Below are 22,928 nucleotides of genomic sequence, written 5' to 3'. Positions count from 1 at the left end.
ACAATTGCTCCCGCACGGAGGAGCTGCTCATTAGTTTCCTCCCCCGACAGGTATGCTGCGTTTGGATGTGGCCTGTAGGGAGGAAGGCTGCCGGAGTGGGGTGGGTTTTGTTCTCCGATACTCGTCTGGTGTGCTTGTGGCGGCTGGGTGCGAGACGATTGGGTATACGGCTACTGTCCTCGGTGAGCTTCATGCTATTCTTATTGGGGTGAGTTTTTGTTTGGAAAATGATGTGGGTCCGGTGGTGGTTTATACGGACTCGCTTCTTGCCGTGCACGTGCTTCAGGATACTCACCATGGTTCGGAATTGTTATGTGATGATTTATGGGAGGCCTTCTCACACGCCAAACAACGCGCGGTGGTTGATTTTTTTGCATATGCGTCGTGATGCAAATAAAGCAGCTCATGAGCTTGCTAAGTTTTCCTTTCCTGTTCCTGATGTTGTTATTTGGAAGGCCGATTTTTCCTAATTGGCTTTTAGATATTGTATCTTTATCTTCTGATCTTGATTAATATTAGCTCGCCTGTTCTCAAAAAAAGAATAGCTTGATAAGCATTTACCTAAGCAATGTTTATCCACTGATAAATCAAACTCTCATCATGTTCCATAACTCCAATATCTACTCGTGCAAGATCTGTGGAATATTAATATATAATTTTAGATATTTAATATTTACTTGGGCAAGATCTGTGAAATATTAATATAATAAGTTTTAGATATTTAATGATTTTTAGATATAGAATTAGTTAAAATTTTAGAAAAAAATAAGAATGAATGAGAATTGAGGAAAATTATAATGGAGTGATTATACAACGCCACGTAGGATATGATTTATTTTGCTATTATATATATATATATATATATATATATATATAAATTTTCTATTTTTCGTGTAAGGATATAAATAAAATTTTATTGATCAGTGGAATATTAGTATAATGTTTTTTTAGAAATTCAATCATTTTTAGATATATAATTCCAAATTAATTATTAAAAAATACAATGAATCAAATTTTAAGGGTTGGCAACATTAGATACATGAATCATTGGAATTTATCTTGTAATTTTAGATATTAATGGTTTTTAGAGATGAAAATTGATTAAAAATTTAGAAAAAATAAGAATGAATGAGAATTGACAAAAATTAGAATGAAGTGATTATACGACGCCACATAGGATAGAATTTATTTTGTTGAAATATTTATATAATGATTTTTTAGATATTTAGTTTTTAAATATATCATGACTTTTAGATTTTTAATGGTTTTTAGATATAGAAATTGATTAAAATTAAAAAAAAATAAGAATAAATGAGAATTGAAGAAAATTAGAATGGACACGTAGAATAAAATTATTTTGCTTTAATATATATAGATTTCACCAAAGTATTGTCAACTAAAATTTATTTTCTTGATTTAGGACTTATGGCAGTCCGCAGTTAGAGTATGTTTATAAATGAGTTTATGGGCCTTAAAAAATGTTAATGAGCCACAAACATAGTTAATGGGCACTAAGTTTTAGTTTCAGGGAAAGAAGGGTAGTTTTAAACAAAGCCCCCACTTTTTTCATTGTAGCTTCTTATTTAAAAAAATAATAAAAATTAATTATAATTATATTATTATATTCTTATAATCTTCCATTTAAAATTTATAATAAATTAATAAATTTATAAAAAAATAATTTCAAAGAACATGTATAATCTCATTATTTATATAGCCTCAGCTAAAATACTTGTAAATAATTCATTTATATTGCCCTAACTCAAAAATTAAGAACATCAAGCGTGAAGAACATGAATATATTTTTTTTCCTAAGTACTAACCGAACAGTCTTCATTTCACGAGCAAGAATTTAATTTTTTCTCCTCCTTCCGTTACAACTAGGGCTGTAAATGAACAGAGCTACTTGCAAGCTATTCGAGATTCGGCTCGAAAAAAGTTCGTTCGGAGCTCGATTCGATAATAAACGAGCCGAGCTCGAGCCCAATTTCGAGCTCGAAATTTTTATCGAGCCGAGCTCGAGCCTGACAGTGCTCGGCTCGTTGAGCTCGCGAACATGTTCGAATTCGATTGTTCGCGAGCCTGTTCACGAGCCTTCAGTCGAGCCTTCAATCGAGTTAGTACACGAGTCTTAAACGAGTCGAACTCAAACTCGTGTAACATATTAATTAAGAAGATTTTATTAAATTTATAACAAATTCGAGCTTGAACACCATATATACGAACATTTAACGAGCCGATCTCGAGCTCAAGCTCGAATTCTATATTATCGAGCATCACCCGAGCCGAACTCGTACCGAGCCTGAGCTTAGTAAGTGGATGACGAGCCGAGCTCGATCATCAAGATAAAAGCTCGAATCGAGCTCGAGCCGAGCTCGAACACCCGAATATTTAAACGAGCCGAGCTCGAACCTACTAGTATTCGGCTCGGCTCGGCTCGGCTTGTTTACAGCCCTAGTTACAACCCACAAATTCTCTTTTCTTCTTTCTCTTTATTTAGCATATCTGAATTTTTGTTTTTGAAATTCTCCTGTTTTCTCATCATGTCATGAGGATGCAATATCTACAACTTTGAAATTATGAAAATCCTCAATATTGTCCATCCCAATTCTTTATACGCTAATTCTCCTGTGCGACCGTCGCACAGGACGGGTCGACCCGGCCCAAACCCGCACTCCTGACCCGAAACCCTGACCCGCGTGAGTTTGACCCATACTCATAATTATTACATTTGTTTATAATAATGGTTACTTTTAATAAACATAATATATACATTTGTTCATATAAATGTATATTGATATGTATAATATTTTATATTGAATGAAGGTAAATATTTATATTAATATAAGTATACATTTGTGCGACCAAATATATATCTTATGCTTATTAAAAGTAAATACTCCTATTAGGGTTTAATGTTCAGACTTAGGGTTTAGTCTTCACCTATTAGGGTTTAGTGTTCACGCTTAGGGTTTAGTTTACAAGGTTTAGGGTTTAGTTTATAGAATTTAGGGTTTAGAAAATATAATACTGTATATTAAATGAAGAAAAATACCTATATTTATATAAGTATACATTTGTGCGAACAAATGTATATTTCATGCTTATTAAAAATAATAATTATTATAAACAAATGTAATGATTTAGGATTTAGGATTTCGGGTCTTGATTGCGGGCCGGGTCGGGCGCGGGCCGGGGCGGACCCGTCGCACACTGTGCGACGGTCGCACCCAAGACCAGCCCTTCTTTATAACTACGGGAGGCATGTCCATTTCCCAGCACCAGCAGCTTCTCGAATGAGGTAACTGCTTTGTGTTTCTCGGGTCTTGCAGAGGTTATTGCGCAGTTTAAGCCGTGGGAAATAAAGCACAAATCTCAGAAATTTCAATTCCCCTGTTTCTAGGATTTAGGAGGTGATTGGTATGATGGAATGGAGGTGGAAATGGAATGGTGATTCCTACCTCCATTCCATTCCTATGTTTGGTATAGTTTTATTTTAGGAATCACCATTCTTAAGGGAATCACCATTCCTTTACATATAGGATTTAGGAATCACCATTCCTTCCCTCCCACATGGTATTACCCATTCCATTCCATTTCTAATTCACCTAAATTTAGGTTTTGACAAAATTATCCTTATATATTTTGCACCCCCACCCCACCCCACCCCACCCCCTCTACCCAAAAAAAAATATTTTTATTTTTTAAAAAATATTTCTCGCCATTCAACCCTCCAATTTTTTTTTTAAAGTTTTCTCGTCACCCCCACACCTCACCCACCTTTCCCTTTCCCCCCCAATTTTTTTTTTTTTTTCTCCCCACCCCAACCCACCCACCCCCACCCTCCAATTTTTATTTTTTATTTTTATTTTATTTTATTTTTTTAAATTTCTCCCCACCCCCACAATTTTTTTTTTTAAAATTTTACTCGCCACCCACACACACACCCACACCCACACCCATCCATCATAATGCAGAAATGACACGAAGACACATGTCTCATTGGTATTGCAACTCAAGATCCAGTTCTTAGGGAAAAGTTTGCTGGTGAACCTGAACATGCAATAAAAAAAAATGGAGTTCTCAATTTCAAAGTGAACTACCGCTGTGCCGCACACCCATATTCTAGAATCTGAACTTTCAAAGTGAAACCCTAGAGAACTACTCCTTCTCCGCTCCGGCCTCCCCTCCGTCGCCACGCCAGAAGACCAGCGCCATCTCGCCAGGTCCACGCAACAGCAGTAGCCCAGCCCACGACCTGCGTCCTCCCGTCATTTGCCAGCAGCAGCAAGCAGCACCCTATCGGCGAGTCGGCGACGATGACTGCTCCCCGGCCTCTCCTCCGCAACAGCAGCAGCCCGCGATCTGCGTCGTCACGTCCACGCAGTAGCATTCTTGTTTTAAGAATGAATTGTTAATATATGTTTTTCTTGTTTTATGAATTGACTGATATGTGTGAAATTGAATCGCTGATGTTTATGGATTTTTTTCTCTTCAGATTTCGAGATGTGAGGCAGCAACATGTTTTTCTTGTTATTTTCGCTTTTTTTGTAATTATTTGAAATGAGTCAAATGACAGTAGCATGTGTTTTATGATTTGAAAAATAGAAAATTCAGTTTTTATAAATCGGGTCGGTTCGGTTCGGTTTTGAACCGATGTTCAGCCATATTTGTGGGAAAAACCAAAATTTGAAAATTTATTATTGTTTTAAACCAAATTTACCCTAAAAAAATTGGGAAGGGGGGAGGAGGTGTGGGGGTGGCGAGTAAAATATACAAAAATTTGGGGGAAGGGAGTTGGGGGTGGCAAGAAAAATTTAATAAAAAGATAGGGGGGGTTGTGGGTGGCAAGAAAAACTTAATTTTTTGGGGGGTGCATGTTTTTGTGTAATATGCATGGAAAATACGTCAATTTTTTTAAAATATAATTTTATTAATATTCAATTTTTTTTCTTTCCGATTTTACCCCATTGCAAATTTTGGTTTGTCCCTACAAATATAACACAAAATAGAGATGAGAGATGCAAAATAATGCCAATTTGATAAATCTATACTATATTAAAAATGGAGTTCTCAATTTCAAATTGATTTCAAACAAAATTGAGCGGCAAATTTGTGATTATAATAAAATTATTAATGTGAATTATTCTTTATTTTTTCATATTAAACTAAAATATTTATCTTAAATTACAATATTTTTTATTATATTTAGAATTTTTTATATAAAAATCAAATTAATATAAATTTTATATATAATAAAATATATAAAAAAATCGTGCGTTGCACGAGTGCAAATGCTAGTTAATAGTTATGATGTAAATGTTAATTTAGTAAAACAAAATAATTTCATTCCATTCCTAGAATTTATTTTTAGATACCAATCATAGGAATGGAATCAAATAAGGAATTACAATTTCATTCCTCTTGTATTCCTTATGCATACCAAGCAAATGAATCATCAAGGTTTGTCATTCCTTTCCCCCCTTCATTCCATTCCTAACCTCATTCCATTCCACCCTCATTCCATTCCATCATACCAATCATCTCCTTAGTTTTTTCACAAATCCTCCATTTATGAAAGCTATATCCATCCCTTAGGCGATTTGTCACTGTTTTAATTTGATATTTTTCACTTCATTTGGGCGGTTGATTGGGAATTGATGGCGGCAGAGTTTCAATCAGTGTTGTTGGGGGTCATCTTCTGGTACCTGCTAGCGAAGCTATTCACGCATTCATGGATTGCTGCTGCTGGTGTCTAAACTTTGATTCCTGGCTGCCTAGTTGGAGTAGGTTGAATTTTGGGGGCTCATGTGCAATTCCTTGTTCTTGTGTCGTGGAAACTGGAGAGATTTAAATTGGAACTAATCCAATTTTTGTAAACCTTAATTTATCATAAATTTTAGGGTAAATTTGGTATAAAATCATAATAAATTTTTAAATTTTGATTTTTTCCACAATCTTTCATTTTTGTTTCAAAATTCATAATAAATCTTTTTTTTTTTGGAATTTCCCACGATTACAGATTTCGATCAAAAATTTATATGACGTGGCAATACAATGTAATTATATAGAAATTATGTGACATGACAATTTAATTGTCTCCTGCGTTTTAACGGTGCTTGATCCTGTTAGAGTTGCGCTTGGAGCAGCCGTTAAAACATGGGGGCATTTTGCTTCAATTTTGAAACGTTGAGGTAGTAAACAGTGTCAACTCTGACGTTAGGGTGTTAAAGGCGATATCGGTGTCAACGTTGAGGGAAAAAGTGGTACTTAACCCTTAAATATGCCACATCATTCAAATTCGGAGCCACGTCATTAAAAAAATTCGCCGGAAAGTCACACTATGGGAAATTCCAAAAAAGAGATTCATTATGTATTTTGAAACAAGAATGAAAGTTTGTGGGAAAAACCAAAATTTAAAAATTTATTATGGTTTTAAACCAAATTTACCCTAAATTTTAAATGGGGCTATAAGGGTATAATTGTAAAATTTTAATTATTTTTATTATTTTTTAAAATTAAGGGCTATGGTGAAAAAATTGGGAGCTGTGTTTAAAATTCTCCGAAAGAATTACGTTAGTGGGCCTAAATATTTCCATTTGGGCTTCTTTTCTTAAATTCAGACTATGATAGTAATTATTATTGGGTTGACTTTAAATTTATACATTTAACTTGTTGAAGCATATTAGTAGTCGGGGTTTAGTAATATCTGATAGGATAGATTGATAAATATGTTCAAGGTTAGAGGAGAGGAGTACGGTTTTCAAATTTAATGTTGCAATATCAATATAATATATATGGGTTAATTGTGTAAATACACAAACTATATTTAAATTTTAATTTTTAATCAACAATAATTTTTTGTCAATTAATACATAATTTTTAATATTTTTGAATTTGGCCGGAATTAAAGTTTCAGAAACAATTAATCTTACGTGGCATTTTAGTCGATAATTGTAACGATATATATTTTTTTGGGGTAATTGCCTGTAAATTCCTAACGTTTACACGTAATTGGTTTTTGCACCTTTTTTTTTATTTTTCTACTTTTAAATACCTAACCTTTCGTTTTTGTCTCGAATTTATCCGGTGATCGGTTTTTTCTCATGCCGGCGCCGGAATTGACACTGTGGCAGCCGGAATTGATGATGTGGCAGCCGGAATTGACACTTAAATATATTTTTTACATGTGACATAAAAAAATTAAAAAAAAAAACAAAAAAATTCCAAATCATCATCTTCCCCAACCTAATTCACCTCTCCCCCTTCTTCCCCCTTCCCCCCACCCGCTGCCGCCGTCGCCACCGCCATTCACCGCCCCCTGCCTCTCGACACCGGCCGGATATCACTCCACCGGTGTAGACTTTGCAGACGACCAAAAACCCCAGGTCGTGACCACCACCCGCTCCACTGGATCTCGCTCCAGCCGCCCCCTCCCCCTCCCCAGATCTCGCCGGTATTCTCCTCCCCCTCAAACCTCAACAGACGGGCAACAGTCAACAGAGGCACCTCCGCCTCTCTCCCTCCACACCAGCACAACTCCCTCTCCGTCGGCCGCCTTCTCCTCCCCCTCCCCAAATCTCGTCGACCTCCCCTCTGAAATTTCGGCGACAACAGCGGCGAAGCCGCCGCCATCGTCTCCCCCTCAAACCTCAACAGACGGGCAACGGTCAACAGAGGCACCTCCGCCTCTCTCCCTCCACACCAGCACAACTCCCTCTCCGTCGGCCGTCTTCTCCTCCCCAAATCTCGTCGACCTTCCCTCTGAAATTTCGGCGACAGCAGCGGCGAAGCCGCCGCCATCGTCTCTCCCTCAAACCTCAACAGACGGGCAACAGTCAACAGAGGCACCTCCGCCTCCGCCTCTCTCCCTCCACACCAGCACAACTCTCTCTCCGTCGGCCGCCTTCTCCTCCCCCTCCCCAAATCTCGTCGACCTCCTCTCTCTGAAATTTCGGCGACAGCAGCGGCGAAGCCGCCGCCATCGCCTCTCCCTCAAACCTCAACAGACGGGCAACAGGGTGGGGGAAGGGGAGGTGGCGGCGGTGGAGGTGGCAGGGAGCGGCGCCGGGTGGGGGAAGGGGGAGTTAGGGTTTGGGGTGGGCGTAAGGGGGAAAACACGATGGGGGAGGATTTTCCTTTCCTTTTTCTTTTTAATTTTTTTCCATATGTCACAAAAGTGTCACCATGTTAATTTCCGGCTGCCACCTCATCAATTCCGGCTGCCACAGTGGCATTTCCGGCGTCGGTGTAAGTAAAAACCGGTCACCGGACAAATTTGAGACAAAAATGAAAGGTTAGGTATTTAAAAGTAGAAAAATAAAAAAAGGTGCAAAAACCAATTCCGTGTAAACGTTAGGAATTTACAGGCAATTACCCATATTTTTTTTATAACATATCATTTTTTTCAAGTCTTGTGGCCTATTAAATTGATACGGGGAGTATCTGCTATTGCTAATTACAAAAAAGGATATTTATGGAACAAGAGTTTACCCAATTTGGATATGAAGGCTAGATTTTTAATCCATTTGCTCATATTAGATGCTTTAAGCCTTTAAACAACTTTTCTTGTCTTCAAAGTCAAAGGTGACATTGTGACAACACGTGTTAGTGTATAATCTATCCATTTCTTTCCATGTATTACAAGTAAACCCAACACAAAGATTAGTTTCAAGGCAAGAATTTCGTTGATTTGAACTTCCATTACAAGATAAAATTTCATGTAGTCTTCTATCTTTTCAATTTTAATTTACTGAAAGAATCACGTAATATTGTTTTATTGTACCATTGTGAGTTGTATTATACCCATATAATACATCTTTAACTTACGTGTAAAACAAAATGCAAGAGTAATACGAATATTCTCAATCTAAAAAAATTCCATTTCATAAAGAAAAAAACGAACATGCAGCAAATATCAATGTTTTCTTTCTTAATCATAAGAGAATCTTTAATCTCCACCTTTCTTTATGCCCTAATATGAACACGATTTCCTCTTTAACGTCCAATAGTAAATTAAATACAAACAAACAACGAATTCGTTAACATTAAAAACTCAAAAATTCTCTTTTGTAAGAAAGTTCTGTGGTGTGTGAATTCCTCTCAAAAGCTACTCTTAAATTGTAATCGACAATTAGTACTCTTTACTACAAGATAATATTTTTTGCACGAGTATTGATCACATGTACAAACGACAAAGTTAATAAGATTAAGTATGAGATACTACTTAAAAAGAAAAAAGAAAAAAAAAAAAAGAAATTCTACCTCAAACAATAGAAGCTACAAAAGCTTTTCGGAAAACTTATATCCATAAATTTGTTTCAAAAATTGTTATCGAAAAATTAGCAATTAAGTGCATGAGCAACATGATCAGCAGTTCAAATAAATTGATTATTATTAATAATATAATTATTAGTTGATTGAGCTATCATTATTATAGTGCACAATCTTTCAATACATGTCGAACTGAGTTTATAAAGATATATATGTACATATGCACGTCACGTATTAGGGCTATGGTAAAAAAAAAATAATCAATATTAGTTCCTCTAAATATTATTTTAATGAATATATACATATGCATACATACATGTAACATGTATATATATAGTTTGAATGTCCTTAAACAAAAAGATGTTAAATATGTTGCACAGTTGCACTCAGATTTAGTGAATAGTAGAAATGTTATTCTAAATACCATAATAAATACAAGTCATTAAGGAAGTTTTATCCAAACATTATTTAGTCCAAGTTGTGACACCCAGTAATTAGATTTTTCCAAGGCCGGTTTTTGATATCCTAAATTACGCAAAAAGAGCATCTCCAAAAATAAAGCAAATTCCCTTCTGCCGAATACTTAAAGAGCCTACATAAGTTAACTAGTTTTAGAAAGAACCCACCTTTATACAAGAACTTTATAACAACGATTTGCCACCGATGAATAATACATAGAAAAAAAGAAGAAAAAAGTTAAATCAGTACATCAACTTGTTGCATGGGAATTCTTATTTTATGTGCGTGTACACAATTTATCCTAAATTTTAATTACATGACACATTTTTGGTGACACCGTCACATAATGGGTTGGTAACAACTTTGTTATTTTGGTAAGGAATTGTGACAAATAAAATCACGAATTATTTTGAATTTATAATTTTAATGTGATTTTTAAAGTATCACCAATTAAATCATCATCTTTTTAATTTTTGCAATTATGATCGGCTATATATATATATATATATATATATTTTTTTTTTTTCAATCTCCAGAGTGTTGAATTGGAACTTCGTGAATTAATAAAGACGGCGTCGTTTTTTTAGGCTTAAATACGGCATTTCATACAATTTCAATTAAAATTTTCTCCAAATTATAAGGAGTCTGTATCTTGTATTTGCACCTAATTTTATAGAAAATGACGCCATAACATGAATACGTGACGAACTAATCCATGTAAATTTAAACTCAACAATTTGATGACCGAAAATAATTAGGGGGACGAAATTGTAAAAATTGAAAAGATGGTGATTTACTTTGATACACTTCAAAAAATTAGAAATTCAAAACAATTCATGCTTTTATTTGCCAAAACCATCTAGTAACAACTTTTTCTTACTTCATCCATCCATAGAAAATCAAATATCAAGAAGTGAGTAAATTAACTACTATTATCCTTTATAATTGAATAAAGATCGAGCAAGTAACGAATTTGCATTGAGGACAAAAGTATCATAAGAAGTTTAATTCATTTTTCTATAAAATTATTAAAATAGGACACTTATTAGTGGAGAAATTCTATTTCTAAATGTAAAACTTATTCTTAGGCTACTCCCGAAAGCTGCTTAATTTACCTATTAAACTACGGAAAGAAACACAGTAGATGGAGCAATAGATTTCGTGTTGCAGTTATTATCATCAAACAGCCAAAAACACACACAACACACAGTGGAAAGTAGAGATTCCTTGCATGTCCCACAATTCAAAAACTTTCAAAATATTCCAATTCCATGCAAGAAAATGCATGCCATATATTGATTCTCATTCCCTCAACACTGTGTCCATTCCCATACCATCACCTCTCTCTCTCTCTCTCTCTCTCTCCATTAATGGTCCCTGAAATGGAGGTATGTCTTAAAACACACACACACACACACACACACATATGTATATGTAAGAATTAAGTAGGATTCTAACATTCTATCAAACAAAAAATGCAGAAACCTCAAGTCACAGAGATAAAGGTCAGAATGGATTGCAATGGCTGTGTGCAGAAAATCAAGAAAGCCCTGCAGGGAATCAACGGTAAGCAATTTTACTCGAAGAAATATATATCTCCGAAAACTAAATAAATCATGTATTTCGATTCATGAATCTCGGATCTCGGACAGACTCCTCTCTAATGCGGTTTGCTTATATCTCAAAGGCATACACGACATCTGTGTCGATTTTCCGGAGCAGAAGCTAACCGTTACCGGCTGGGCTGAGCCGGAAAGACTAGTGAAAGCAATCCAAAAAACGAGAAAAAGTGCAGTGATTTGCGTACATACAGAGCAATCCGATCCACCAGAAGGTGAGGGCGCACCTGAGGAAGACGTGCCACCACCAGAAACGCCACCGGGGCCCACGAATCCACCACAGACGGAAGCAGAGGCACCGGACGAACCGCCACCACCAACACCGCCGGAGAATCCACCACCTGCAACAAGACAACCTCATCAGCCTACCAGACCAAACGATGTCGAAGGAGTTCATGTAGTTTACCATCATCCGCCCGACAACGGGTACGGTGGACGGTGGAACGCGTACCATGGGGGAACGGGGTTCAGAGACGAGCAGCATCAGCCACCTCCACCTGCTTACGTGCAGAGCTACAACACATATAAACCATCTCCACATCTAACCGACTATGCACATCTCCGGCCACAACCTCCCAGATACTCGTATGACACGAGACCCGACCACTATAGTGGTCCAGAATTGAGAGGCGAGCCACCACAACCCGTTTATGCAACACACAGCTACAACACATACAAGCCATCACCTTATGTAACTGGATATGCATATCCCCGGTCACCACCAAGATGCTCGACTTATACCAGACCTGACAACAGCAATGGCCCGGGATTAAGAGGTGAGGGCGAGCAATCTCATCCGTCACAACCACCTCAACCTGTTTATGCAACACACGCCCACAACATGTACAGGCCACCACCAAACTCAACTTATACCAGACCTGACAGCAGAAGTGGCCCGGGATTAAGAGGCGAGGGCGAGCAATCTCAACTGTCTCAACCACCTCAACCTGTTTATGCAACACAAGGCCACAACATATACAGGCCACCACCAAACTCAACTTATACCAGACCTGACAACTGCAGTAGCCCAGGATTAAGAGGCGAGCATGAGCAATCTCAGCTGTCTCAACCACCTCAACCTGCTTATGCAACACATGGTCACAACATATACAGGCCACCACCAAGCTACTCGACTTATACCAGACCTGACAACAGCAGTGGCCCGAGATTAAGATGTGAGGGTGAGCAATCTCAGCCGTCTCAACTACCTCAACCTGTTTACGCAACACATGGCCACAACATATACAGGCCATCTCCATATGTTACTGAATATGCATATCCTGAGTCACCGCCTAGATACTCTTCTTACAGCATGCCCGACAACTATAACCGGGATTACTACAGTGGGAGCCATGGAAATGGGAATTTAACATCAATGTTCAGCGAGGAAAACCCTAATGCATGCAGAATAGTGTAATAGCTCAAAAACAAGAAAACACCAGAATTTTCTTATAGATAAACTGCTACATTTTGAGCAAATATGTTCCGAGCTTGTATGAGTAAAAAACATTTATCCTTCCATGTTTTAGTCTTTATATTTTCAAACATTTAAGTAATAAACAAGCAAATTCTCATTCCAATACGTAAGGAGATAGAAGGCACAATCAAACCGGAGAATCACCATCACAAAATGGCAACCAGTTTATCTACTTACTACAACAGAAAATCATGTCTACCAGTATAACAAATATACACTTATATTTGAAGAACTTGTTTCTCTCAATCAAGTAAAAAATGCTGTTATAGCAGAAACGTTGTCAATATTGAGAAAACAAAACTGTTTAATATGAATGGTCGAATTCCGTAATACAATGGTGACAAAATTTGAGGTGGAGTGCTTACACTTTCTATTACAAACACGTCTAATCATCACTATCACTGCCTGTCTGAGAATCATCATCAACTCCATAAACAACTTCATCAACATCTTCATCAACATCTTCATCACTTTCATCCTCTTGCTCATCATCACGTACAAGACTCTTGTTGTTTACAGCCTTGTCAATCTGTTGACAATGCAAAGCTCATTAACATACAGAGAACATCATAGGGAAATTCAGTTTAAATGAATCTGAAATATTAACCTGAGCTGACACAAGTTGCAAACGACCAGATAACTGGAGTAACGAGTTCATTGCTGGTGCTTTGGCTTTGGCAAGCTGAAGGCAAAATATGCATAAAGTGAGCCATAAGCCAGTAAAGGACAATATTTAGTAATCCTATTTTATTAATTCTCTATGTGTGTGACGGGTGTGTGTGTGAGAGAGAGAGGGACGAAAAGTTCTTGGATATTTTGAGAGAATATTCATCAGGGTACCTTGTACAAGGAATCAAGAAATTTTGGTTCCTTAGATTTGATGTAACCACTGTGATAGACCAATATACAACATATCCAAGGGAGAACATGCTGGCTGCTGTGTGATCTGGCAAAAGAATAGCTGTATCAAGGTGAAGACGAAACATGAAATATGTATGCAGTCTGGGTAATAGTTCGCAAGTGCAGGAACCAAATGTAAATACTTGGATTGTCAAACATCACATCCTAGTTCCCAGATTTTCAGAGATCATACCTGGATTGCCAAACATCAACCAATCCCTTTAAAAAGTCAAATGCATCATTAGGTTCCAAGGACGAAACAGTAGCCTTCATCTATACAGTCAGGGACAAATTTATTACTATCCCAATACCGGGAACAAAAACAAGCATAAAACATAGTCGTAAAGAATACCTTTTTCTGTGGTGTACTTGCATCAAGATTGATGCCCTTCAAGTTTTTAGAGAACAATTTCAAGCTTAATGTATCATCTGTACTGCCGAGTATCCCTAAAGATCTCAGCTGATCCTCCATGCACAGTGTGACAGAGTCTAACTCATCTTTTTCTTCACCATACATAACATCAGTCAGATGGCCATTGTGCATCCATTCCTCTCAAATTATTTACGAAGAGACAGGCATCATGCAATGGCACATAATATATTGCAAGATTACAACAATTGAAACAAGAGAAGCAGTCGGTTATTCTTAAAACTTCATAATCAATATGTAATCCTTGTGAGAAATGAGGCCCCTTGTACTGTCAAGAGACTCGAGTTTAGTAATCCCAATGCCCAGTATTGGGCAATCCAGTCGAAGAAAATTATTAGTTAGTTAAAGAGATAAATGTACTATGTACAAATAGCACAAGATTTCAGACAATGGATCCACATTATTCGACTAATTATGATCAATTAATTATACATATAGAGGGTGTGTCCACTAACTTGTGTATATGGTACAGACTCTCGCAATAGACTCAATGACACAATGCCGAATTGCTGAAGCCACTTTATTAATTTCATTTTCTTGATTCTATTATAATTTGCAATGGAAGATTTTCTTTTTGAGTAGAGAACACACAGAACTTTTGCAAACTAATGACAAGGTTTATTATGAAGCAAAGAACAAATAATATGAAGTATATATGTTACTAATAAGAGAAGGGGAGGAATTCCCATGCATACCTTTGTCTCCTACTGGCTTAGTTTCACTTTTTCCATCAACCAGATCAAGCATCTTAGGCACGGGACCCAATGCGCCCTCTATGTTTGAGCGATCCAGAGCAGTAACTGTTCATACACACACACACACAAATATATAAAAGTTAATACCACATTATGGATAAGATAGATACAACATTTAATAGCACCAAGTTTGAACATAACAAGCAAGCAGATGCACATTTGAATCAAGCTAAAGGTGATGCTTATAGGATTTTTAACAACCAAGGATGCATCCTATTGTGTATGTAGAGAGAGAGAGAGAGAGCATCTGACTTGCCTTCACTATGGATGTGCGATGTTTTTCTAGATTTTTGGGATTTGCTGATTGGTAACAGGATACCATCTTGTGAAACACTTAAATTTAAATCCATCCCGGACTGAACCATAACTTTTTCGAATGTTGGTTTCATAAGCAAACCGTAAGCAATGAACACATGACCAGATGCAGACTTAGAAACATTTTGTAGCTTTCCAGCAAATACATGAGGAATTGCTCCCTTATGTTTCTGTAGAACTTCATCATCAGAAGGTACGGATATCTTCGTTGGTTTAGAATTCTGCAGCTCATCAATAGTCTTCCCATGCCAAAAATAGCAAACACCAATTTCCGATATAGCCAAAACACATAGACTTGCATTATCCGCATCATCAGTGTTGATAAACTTGCTATCCAAGAATACAGCAGGGTGGTCCATCGCGAGGACAACGGAGACAGATTTCTTTTTGCTACCATCGACTGCCCAAACTGCAATATACCGCTCTCCTTGAGCTGAAGAAAGCACATACTTACCATCTTCTGAGAAAATCATGCATCTCACAGCTCCCTATTACAAATAGAAAATTACAAATAACCAATAAAACTTAGGGCTCAGAGAAAGTAAAAGGTATAAATAGCAATTCGTAAGGACGCAATAATTTAAATAAAGATAGCTTTTGTAGGAAATAAAGAAAAGAAATGAAACAATTAACTCACAGGATGGCCAGAAAATTTGTGCAACTTCTTGTGGTTTGAGGAATTGAAAATCTTTAACTGAGATGCCGCAGTTGCTACCATTCTCCCATCTGATTTAATGCAATGGCCAACCAGGAATCAATAAGTAGGGAGAATAAAAAAATTCTCACAATAACTAATACGAACACTACAAAAACCTTAGAGAAAGGAAAAATGTAAACCAGCTTGCAGGGTTTGAGATGCAGCGATTTATCAGTCATTTTTTTTTGGCACTTATAAACCAGTTTACGAGCATTGAAACTTTTCAATACTAAATAAAGAATTTGGGAAGTACCTGGGGAGATAGCTAAAGAAGATATCGCCCTTGAAGCAGCGCTAAACTTATTTAACAAGTTCCCTGACATTGCTTCGATCTCACAAACCATTCCATCTGCACCCGCTGTGTAGATGTGTGAGCCATGTGCAGGAAATGAAATAGCACTGACACCCCTACACATTATAACAGAGAAGAGAAAATAAATGATTAGCACAGAGACATATATTTATGCTTCACAATCCACAGATGCTGTAGACAGAAGCACGACAAAAAGTCCCCTGAAGGATGTAATTTCAATTATTATTTTGCAACCGTTACTTTATTTGTCTACTTCAACCCTCATTGATATACAAAAAAAAAAAAATTCCAGCCATGTTGTGCAAATGCTAAATGTGAACACACTATTAACAATATGTGGATACAAAATCACAAATGACGAACCATCTTATTCCAAGACGAAATTAACAATTTCATATCATATTTATCCAGATTTAGTATCCCATGAAACTCAAATATATCAAAGATTAAAGAAGCTCGCACATTGAAACTCACCCTGGATGACAATTGTTAACCCTCCATTTCAACTGGCCAGCAGAAACATCCAATGCGAGGACATCCCCACCGCCAGTCCCCAACAACAACAGGGAACTCCCGAGCTTCCTTTTCTTCTGAACAAAGAAGTTCAACAATGTCCCATATTATATACAAGCTAGTATGCTTTGATAAAAAGAACAATACAACAAAAGTGATCCTAACAAGTATATGCTAAAAACCAGACCTTTTTCTCCAGAGAAAACCACTTCATACATGTATAATCCATAGAAAGATGCCCTCCCTCCTGGTTCCCAAACACACTCATCGTCTCTGTTGAAGCAAGATCAGCAAATTCAGTCTGCACCTGACCCTTCCCGGTGTCCCATATCTGTTGAGTTTGCCAAACTAAATCATTATCCAAATCCAAACCTAATAATGTCCTATCTTTCAAACTACTTTCCCAACAAATGAATGCATGTAGAACTATGTATAAGCATCATCATTATAGGGTGCAATCGAGCCGAATACTATCATTATTAAGTTTGGCGCATTTAGTATTGAGCTAAGACTTGAGAGCTCTGTTAACCGAACACTTCGAGGCTCACAAGCTTACTCGAGCATTTAGATATATGTTTCAAATATTAATTACTTTCTCTTACGAATAGATTATTTTATCCACAATATATTCATTATTTTTTACAACAAAGGTTAGAGACCTAAGACAATTATTACTAATTATAGTAAAATACAAATTGTTCTGGTTAATAATTTTATGTTTTCAAGCTAAATCACTTAATGAACTTGTTCACACGCTAACGAGCCAAACCATGCTCAAACTAGGTTCATTTAGCTAACAAGCTTCACTAAAGCTCCGAATAGCGCACGATTAGATTAGTGCCCCAATATGGATACAACGATTACTAGAAACTTTAACGACTCAACAATAAGAAGCATTACTCCACTGCAGAAGCTCAAAAAGTGAGGCCACCAAAGTTTTTAATCTGAGCTAAAAGCGTGTTGAGCTAAACATCATAACCTAAAACTCGAGCAAACTAAGGAACACTGCAAACAGGAGTACATTTTTCAACCATTTTTCGCAATAAAAAATCGAGCGGAGCAGGAGAGGATTGCGCACCTTTATTCGACCATCACCGAGAGTGATGGCAAACAAGTCCAAATTCGGACTAAACGAAGTTAAAACATCTCTTATATTTGACGACCCCATTTTTCTTTTTCTAGAAGTCTCAAAATCCGAAAAAAAGTTGCCGGAAGAAAAGAAAAAGAAAATTAACGAGCTGTTTTCTTCGTGGGTTTGTGTTAGTAAGATGAGATACTGCAATAGAAGTTGAATGATGCGCCGCCGCAGACGGTGGTGGAGATGGCGGCGTGAGCTGCAGAACGTTTGCTGGTATGAGTGAATAAACTTTGAAGTAGTGTTAGATTAGATGCTATTAATGGGCCGATAAGCCCAATGATAGGACATAATGGGCTTTTATTGTGGGCCTTAATTTCATGCGGGAAAAAAAGGTAAGCCTTTGTTTACATTAAAAGCAGAGAATATATATATATATATATATACTCATATTTTTAAAAGCATTAAAGAGAGTAGAGAGAAAAAGAATATTTTAAAACTTTAAATTATCATAATTTATTTATTTTATTTTTTATATATAATTTTTATACCATTTTAAATTTTTTTCATTATATTTAATGAATATTTTTTGTGAATTAAATTTTACAATTTTTTAAATAAACAAAATAGAAAAAAGAGAAGAGAAGAAAGAGAAAATTATTGAAAAAAAAAGATGAGATAGAAAATGTGACTGGAAAATATAATTGTTGCAAGTTGTAACTCTGTTTTTATATATATTATATAAATTATATAAATATAGATATATAGCTATAAATTTCTTTAATGTGATGGACCATTTTCAAATAGTGATTTGATTAAAAAAAATAAAAAAAATGAGGTCCCATGTTACATAATAATTGGTTGTCATTCCTTTTACTTCGGTAAATCTCAAAACGATGGTCAATCTCCAATTCCTTATTATACGTACCTTGAATCTCTCTGTTTAATATAATCTGAATTAATTTATTTTGTTAAGTAATTTTAAGTAATTTCACTTTTCATAATATGATATGCATTTTTTGGGCACAAAATTTGATATTTTTATTTATAGGGATCCTAATAGTTCTTTCACAACGAGGAAAATCATATCACTAGTTAAAATTCGTCAAACATGTTTAATTTTGGATCTAAATATTTTTGAAAGACATCTACATTGAGTGATAAAACAAAATAAATAAAAATTTAAAATTTGTAAGAGTGAGAAATGACACATCGGATAGGACCCATCCGCAGCGGATAACTCCACCACCACATCCCGCTTAACGTACGCACTTTGCCTCCCTTTACCCAATGCAAACCGCACTTACCCTCAAATCACACTTCTGCCCTCAATATTGCCATCCACCAAATAATGTTTTTTTAATACTATGTAAGTTTTGTTTTATTTAGATGTAAGGTCGTGTCATTATGTGTAAGAAGTTCACCATTTATTATCATCCAAATTATTTAACGTAAATTATGAAGTTATTAAGAGACAATTAAATGCGAAATGATACGTATGAAAATTAAAGTAAATAACACATGAATTATTAAATATGTACATACGTTTGTTTAATTTCTAATGCATCAATGAAACGAGGAAAGGAGGAAGTTTGGTTGTAAGTAAATTCTTAATTCTTACACTAAAATCATCTTCTCTAAACTCCCTATAAAACCCCAATATATTTTATGAAATGCAAAATGAAGATTTTTTATTTTTATTTTTTTTTTGTAGAGTTTTATTTATTTCATTTCACGCTGCAATTGAATGCAATTAAATATTAAGCTTTATTATGCGGGGTCAAATCAAAAACACGCTAAAAATAATTAAAGTTTCATGAAAGGCTAATTACGTCATTACGCAGTTGCGTTAAAGCTTCAGCGAGTGACTGTTGAACCCCCCTTTTTCCCAATCCTTCTCACTCTGCACAAAACAATTAGAAATTAATAAAAATAATCAATCAACAGATTATGCAAATGGAATTCTAGCATAACTTCCGAATCTCTGTAATAGTAGCTCCCTTTGATTTACATGTTTTGTATAAAACGCGTGATTTAGGGGAAAGAAGTTCTTTTATTGTTGATTTGGTCGGAGCGGAGCTCCGATGGCAGCCACGACAATGGCGACAGCGGCGGGGGCGGTGGTGCTGCTGTACTACGTGGTGAGCCGGCGTATTGCGTCGGCGGCGGAAGGGGAGGATTCATCCGGCGGCGATTGCTCGAAATCGAAGAGCAGATCGGTGAAGAGACGGCTGTCGCGGCGGCCGGCTCAAGCGCCGGCGACTTGGCTGGAGACGATTTATACGCTGTCGGAGACTTTGAGGTTCACGTACGCCGAGACGTTGGGGAAATGGCCGATCGCTGACTTGGCTTTCGGGATTAACTATCTTATTCGGAGGCAGGTGAGTGCTCGTGTGTAAATGGTGAATATTTGTTGGTTGAAATTTGTGAAAATCGAAGGCTTTCAGCTCGATTATTGATATTAAGTTCCGGTTTTGCTGAACTTAGTTATTTTAAACTGCTATGTTCTAGATAATATGCCAAACTATGTGTGATATAGATGTTTGCGAAAAGCTGTGCATAATCAATTTAGCGTTGCTAATTTTTTTGAATGACGTTGTTTTTGCAGTAATGACCTAGAAAGGTGTTTGATTTGTTATGCATTGATCTTATTAATGTTGCAAATTCAGTTCTTTTTGGCGATTATAACTTTCTCTTGAGATATGTGGTATTGATTTCATGGTGTGTAAAGCAAAATTAATCGAACTTTACTAGTCGGAAATTTTGAGGATCTTTCATTATCAAGATTTTCTTTTGGCAGTTATTGATATATTGGGTGATCTGGCAGGGTAATTTGCAGGTTGCAAGTGTGTATGCAGGCGAAAATGCTGTGCAGCTGAAGGGTGTCGATATTATTGATCAGTTGTATTACTACTTAAGATTGCTAACTCTTTGTATGCTTTTCTCAAAGAAGCCATTTCCAGTGTTTTTGGAATCTGCTGGATTCACCGAAGCAAATGTCCTTCTTCAGAAGCCCAAAGCAGGGGTATGTGATATCACTTCATCTGTTGATGTGTCTGTATGTCAGACAAGTTCAAACCTTTGATGTGTTTTTCTCGTTGCAGATTCTGAAACCTGCCTTCACAATTTTACGTGATGAAAACTCAAAGTGCTTCCTTCTCCTTATTCGGGGTACTCACAGCATTAAAGATACGTTGACTGCAGCAACAGGTGCAGTGGTCCCTTTTCACCATTCAGTTTTGGATGATGGTGGTGTGAGCAATCTGGTTTTGGGATATGCGCATTGTGGAATGGTTGCTGCAGCTCGATGGATAGCAAAGCTGAGTACTCCTACTTTGCTCAAGGCTGTTGATCAAAATCCTGACTATGAGGTCAAGGTAGGAACACTCTCTCTCTCTCTCTCTCTCTCTCTCTCTCTCGTGCAGTAGTCTGTGTTCAAGTGTGCATTTTCTCTGTGTTCTACAAAGTCTTTACTTGATTTCAGATTGTTGGTCATTCACTTGGTGGTGGTACAGCTGCATTGTTAACATACATTCTCCGGGAACAAAAAGAATTTTCAGCAACTACTTGTTTTACCTTTGCTCCAGGCATGTACTTGTTTACTTGTCTCATTTGCTCGGGGTCTTTATTAATAGATTGATCATGTTATATACAATTCCTTATTTGCACATTGTCTTTCTTTCAGCTGCCTGCATGACGTGGGAGCTGGCAGAGTCGGGAAAACACTTCATTACCACAATAGTAAACGGTTCTGATCTGGTGCCCACATTTTCAGCCGCGTCTGTTGATGATCTTCGTTCAGAGGTGCTACTGATTATCATCTTTACCCGAGGAAATATGAACATATTATTGTCTCATTTTACCTCTATTTCATTTGGTCCTTTGCTTTAAGAATTCCCCGTCCTTTCTTTGTCAGGTGACTGCTTCATCTTGGTTAAATGATCTTCGTGACCAAGTTGAGCGCAATAGAGTCTTGAATGTCATCTATCGGTCTGCCACTGCTCTTGGGTCTCGACTGCCTTCAATATCAAATGCCAGAGCAAGAGTTGTTGGCGCTGGTGCTCTTTTACGACCAGTCTCAAGTGGCACAAAGGTCTGCTGCAAAATCTTGAACCCTTGCCTCATTCATAAAATGACAAGAAAAAGAAAATTTGTTAAGAAATCTGCCATTTGACTCATTATTATAGGTTGTGATGAAGCGTGCACAAGTTGTAGCCGAGGCAGTTGTTAAGACCCGTTCTTCGATATCATTATGGGCATGTATGGGACCCAGGCGACGTGCTGTCTCGTCTCACTCGGATGCTAAAGCGGATGATCTGCCCGAGGCTCCTCTTATAGCCGAGACAACATCCGAAACTGTTATATCTGAAGTGATAATAAGCAGCACTTCTGACATGACAAAGGCGGAATATTGTTCCTCAAGCGACAATGGGACCACTGGGCCCGACGAGACTGATGAAGAGGAGGAGAAAGTTGTTGACGCGCCTACCATTGAGGAGATCACGGAAGGTGAACTGTGGTACGAGCTGGAGAAGGAGCTCCAGAGGCAGGAGAGCGAGATCCATGCTGAGATACAGGAAGAAGAAGAAGAAGAAGAGGTTGTGGCAGAGGAAATAGCTGAAGAGGAGAAGGCATTCTCTAGTGCAGTCGAAAGCCATGCAGCCATTTCGGCTTCTGATGTCTCCGACAATATCCATTTCTACCCTCCGGGGCGGATCATGCACATCATCTGTACGCCCTCCGCGGAGTCGAGCAGTCAAGAGCACGACGTCGTTGCCGAGGAGAAAGTCGGGATGTACGAGACGCAGAGGGAATTGTACAGTAAGCTCCGATTGTCGAGGACTATGATAAATGATCATTATATGCCTATGTACAAGAAAATGATGGAACTATTGATTAAACAGCTAGAAGAGGAGTTGGATTCTGGTTATGTTTCATGAATAGATGAAAAATGAAGGATATATTGATTGATTGGGTGTAGAAAATGTGATATATTCCAGTTTTCCAGTATATAATCCCAGACGAGAGTGAGCATATAGCTGATTTTTTACATTTTATTCAACCATCAAAATTCAATAGGATATATTCAACATTTTTCTGTA

At 37.1% G+C, this 22,928-nt stretch overlaps 3 protein-coding genes across 4 annotated transcripts; 2 read left to right on the top strand and 1 right to left on the bottom strand.

Annotated features, from left to right (window-relative positions):
- Nucleotides 1–10,994: 10,994 nt before the first annotated feature.
- LOC130991826 (extensin-2-like) lies at nucleotides 10,995–12,931 on the top strand. The gene is made up of 3 exons (XM_057916235.1): nucleotides 10,995–11,120; nucleotides 11,214–11,298; nucleotides 11,420–12,931. Exons 1-3 carry the CDS (start codon nucleotides 11,004–11,006, stop codon nucleotides 12,766–12,768), a joined length of 1,551 nt encoding a protein of 516 aa, XP_057772218.1. The 5' UTR covers nucleotides 10,995–11,003; the 3' UTR covers nucleotides 12,769–12,931.
- Nucleotides 12,932–13,114: 183 nt separating this feature from the next.
- LOC130991796 (uncharacterized) lies at nucleotides 13,115–18,130 on the bottom strand. 2 transcript variants are annotated; one of them, XM_057916200.1, is made up of 12 exons: nucleotides 17,830–18,130; nucleotides 16,939–17,082; nucleotides 16,713–16,828; nucleotides 16,179–16,333; nucleotides 15,866–15,954; nucleotides 15,170–15,716; nucleotides 14,854–14,958; nucleotides 14,081–14,232; nucleotides 13,922–14,001; nucleotides 13,669–13,774; nucleotides 13,436–13,510; nucleotides 13,115–13,357 (listed from the first exon to the last, which is right to left on the bottom strand). In XM_057916200.1, exons 1-12 carry the CDS (start codon nucleotides 17,917–17,919, stop codon nucleotides 13,214–13,216), a joined length of 1,803 nt encoding a protein of 600 aa, XP_057772183.1. In that variant the 5' UTR covers nucleotides 17,920–18,130; the 3' UTR covers nucleotides 13,115–13,213. The 2 variants fall into 2 exon arrangements, with proteins under 2 accessions (XP_057772183.1, XP_057772182.1); XM_057916199.1 differs by having other exon boundaries at nucleotides 13,669–13,789; nucleotides 17,830–18,121.
- A 1,523-nt stretch (nucleotides 18,131–19,653) lies between these two features.
- LOC130991791 (uncharacterized) lies at nucleotides 19,654–22,928 on the top strand. Its single transcript, XM_057916192.1, has 7 exons — nucleotides 19,654–20,207; nucleotides 20,654–20,851; nucleotides 20,931–21,203; nucleotides 21,311–21,413; nucleotides 21,512–21,630; nucleotides 21,743–21,919; nucleotides 22,014–22,928. Exons 1-7 carry the CDS (start codon nucleotides 19,911–19,913, stop codon nucleotides 22,764–22,766), a joined length of 1,920 nt encoding a protein of 639 aa, XP_057772175.1. The 5' UTR covers nucleotides 19,654–19,910; the 3' UTR covers nucleotides 22,767–22,928.

Source organism: Salvia miltiorrhiza, chromosome 7, assembly GCF_028751815.1.
Source record: "Salvia miltiorrhiza cultivar Shanhuang (shh) chromosome 7, IMPLAD_Smil_shh, whole genome shotgun sequence".
NCBI classification, from domain to species: domain Eukaryota; kingdom Viridiplantae; phylum Streptophyta; class Magnoliopsida; order Lamiales; family Lamiaceae; genus Salvia; species Salvia miltiorrhiza.
This window is presented reverse-complemented; position numbering and strand designations above follow the sequence as displayed.

Coding starts and splice junctions, on each gene's coding strand:
- LOC130991826 (XM_057916235.1), top strand. CDS start 11,004: ATGCAAGAAAATGCATGCCATATATTGATTCTCATTCCCTCAACACTG. Junction 11,121..11,213: donor TAATGGTCCCTGAAATGGAG/GTATGTCTTAAA, acceptor CAAAAAATGCAG/AAACCTCAAGTCACAGAGAT. Junction 11,299..11,419: donor AGCCCTGCAGGGAATCAACG/GTAAGCAATTTT, acceptor TATATCTCAAAG/GCATACACGACATCTGTGTC.
- LOC130991791 (XM_057916192.1), top strand. CDS start 19,911: ATGGCAGCCACGACAATGGCGACAGCGGCGGGGGCGGTGGTGCTGCTG. Junction 21,204..21,310: donor ATCCTGACTATGAGGTCAAG/GTAGGAACACTC, acceptor ACTTGATTTCAG/ATTGTTGGTCATTCACTTGG. Junction 21,414..21,511: donor TTGTTTTACCTTTGCTCCAG/GCATGTACTTGT, acceptor TCTTTCTTTCAG/CTGCCTGCATGACGTGGGAG.
- LOC130991796 (XM_057916199.1), bottom strand. CDS start 17,919: ATGGGGTCGTCAAATATAAGAGATGTTTTAACTTCGTTTAGTCCGAAT. Junction 15,955..16,178: donor TTCTTTAGCTATCTCCCCAG/GTACTTCCCAAA, acceptor GCATTAAATCAG/ATGGGAGAATGGTAGCAACT. Junction 14,002..14,080: donor CAAGTACACCACAGAAAAAG/GTATTCTTTACG, acceptor CTGACTGTATAG/ATGAAGGCTACTGTTTCGTC.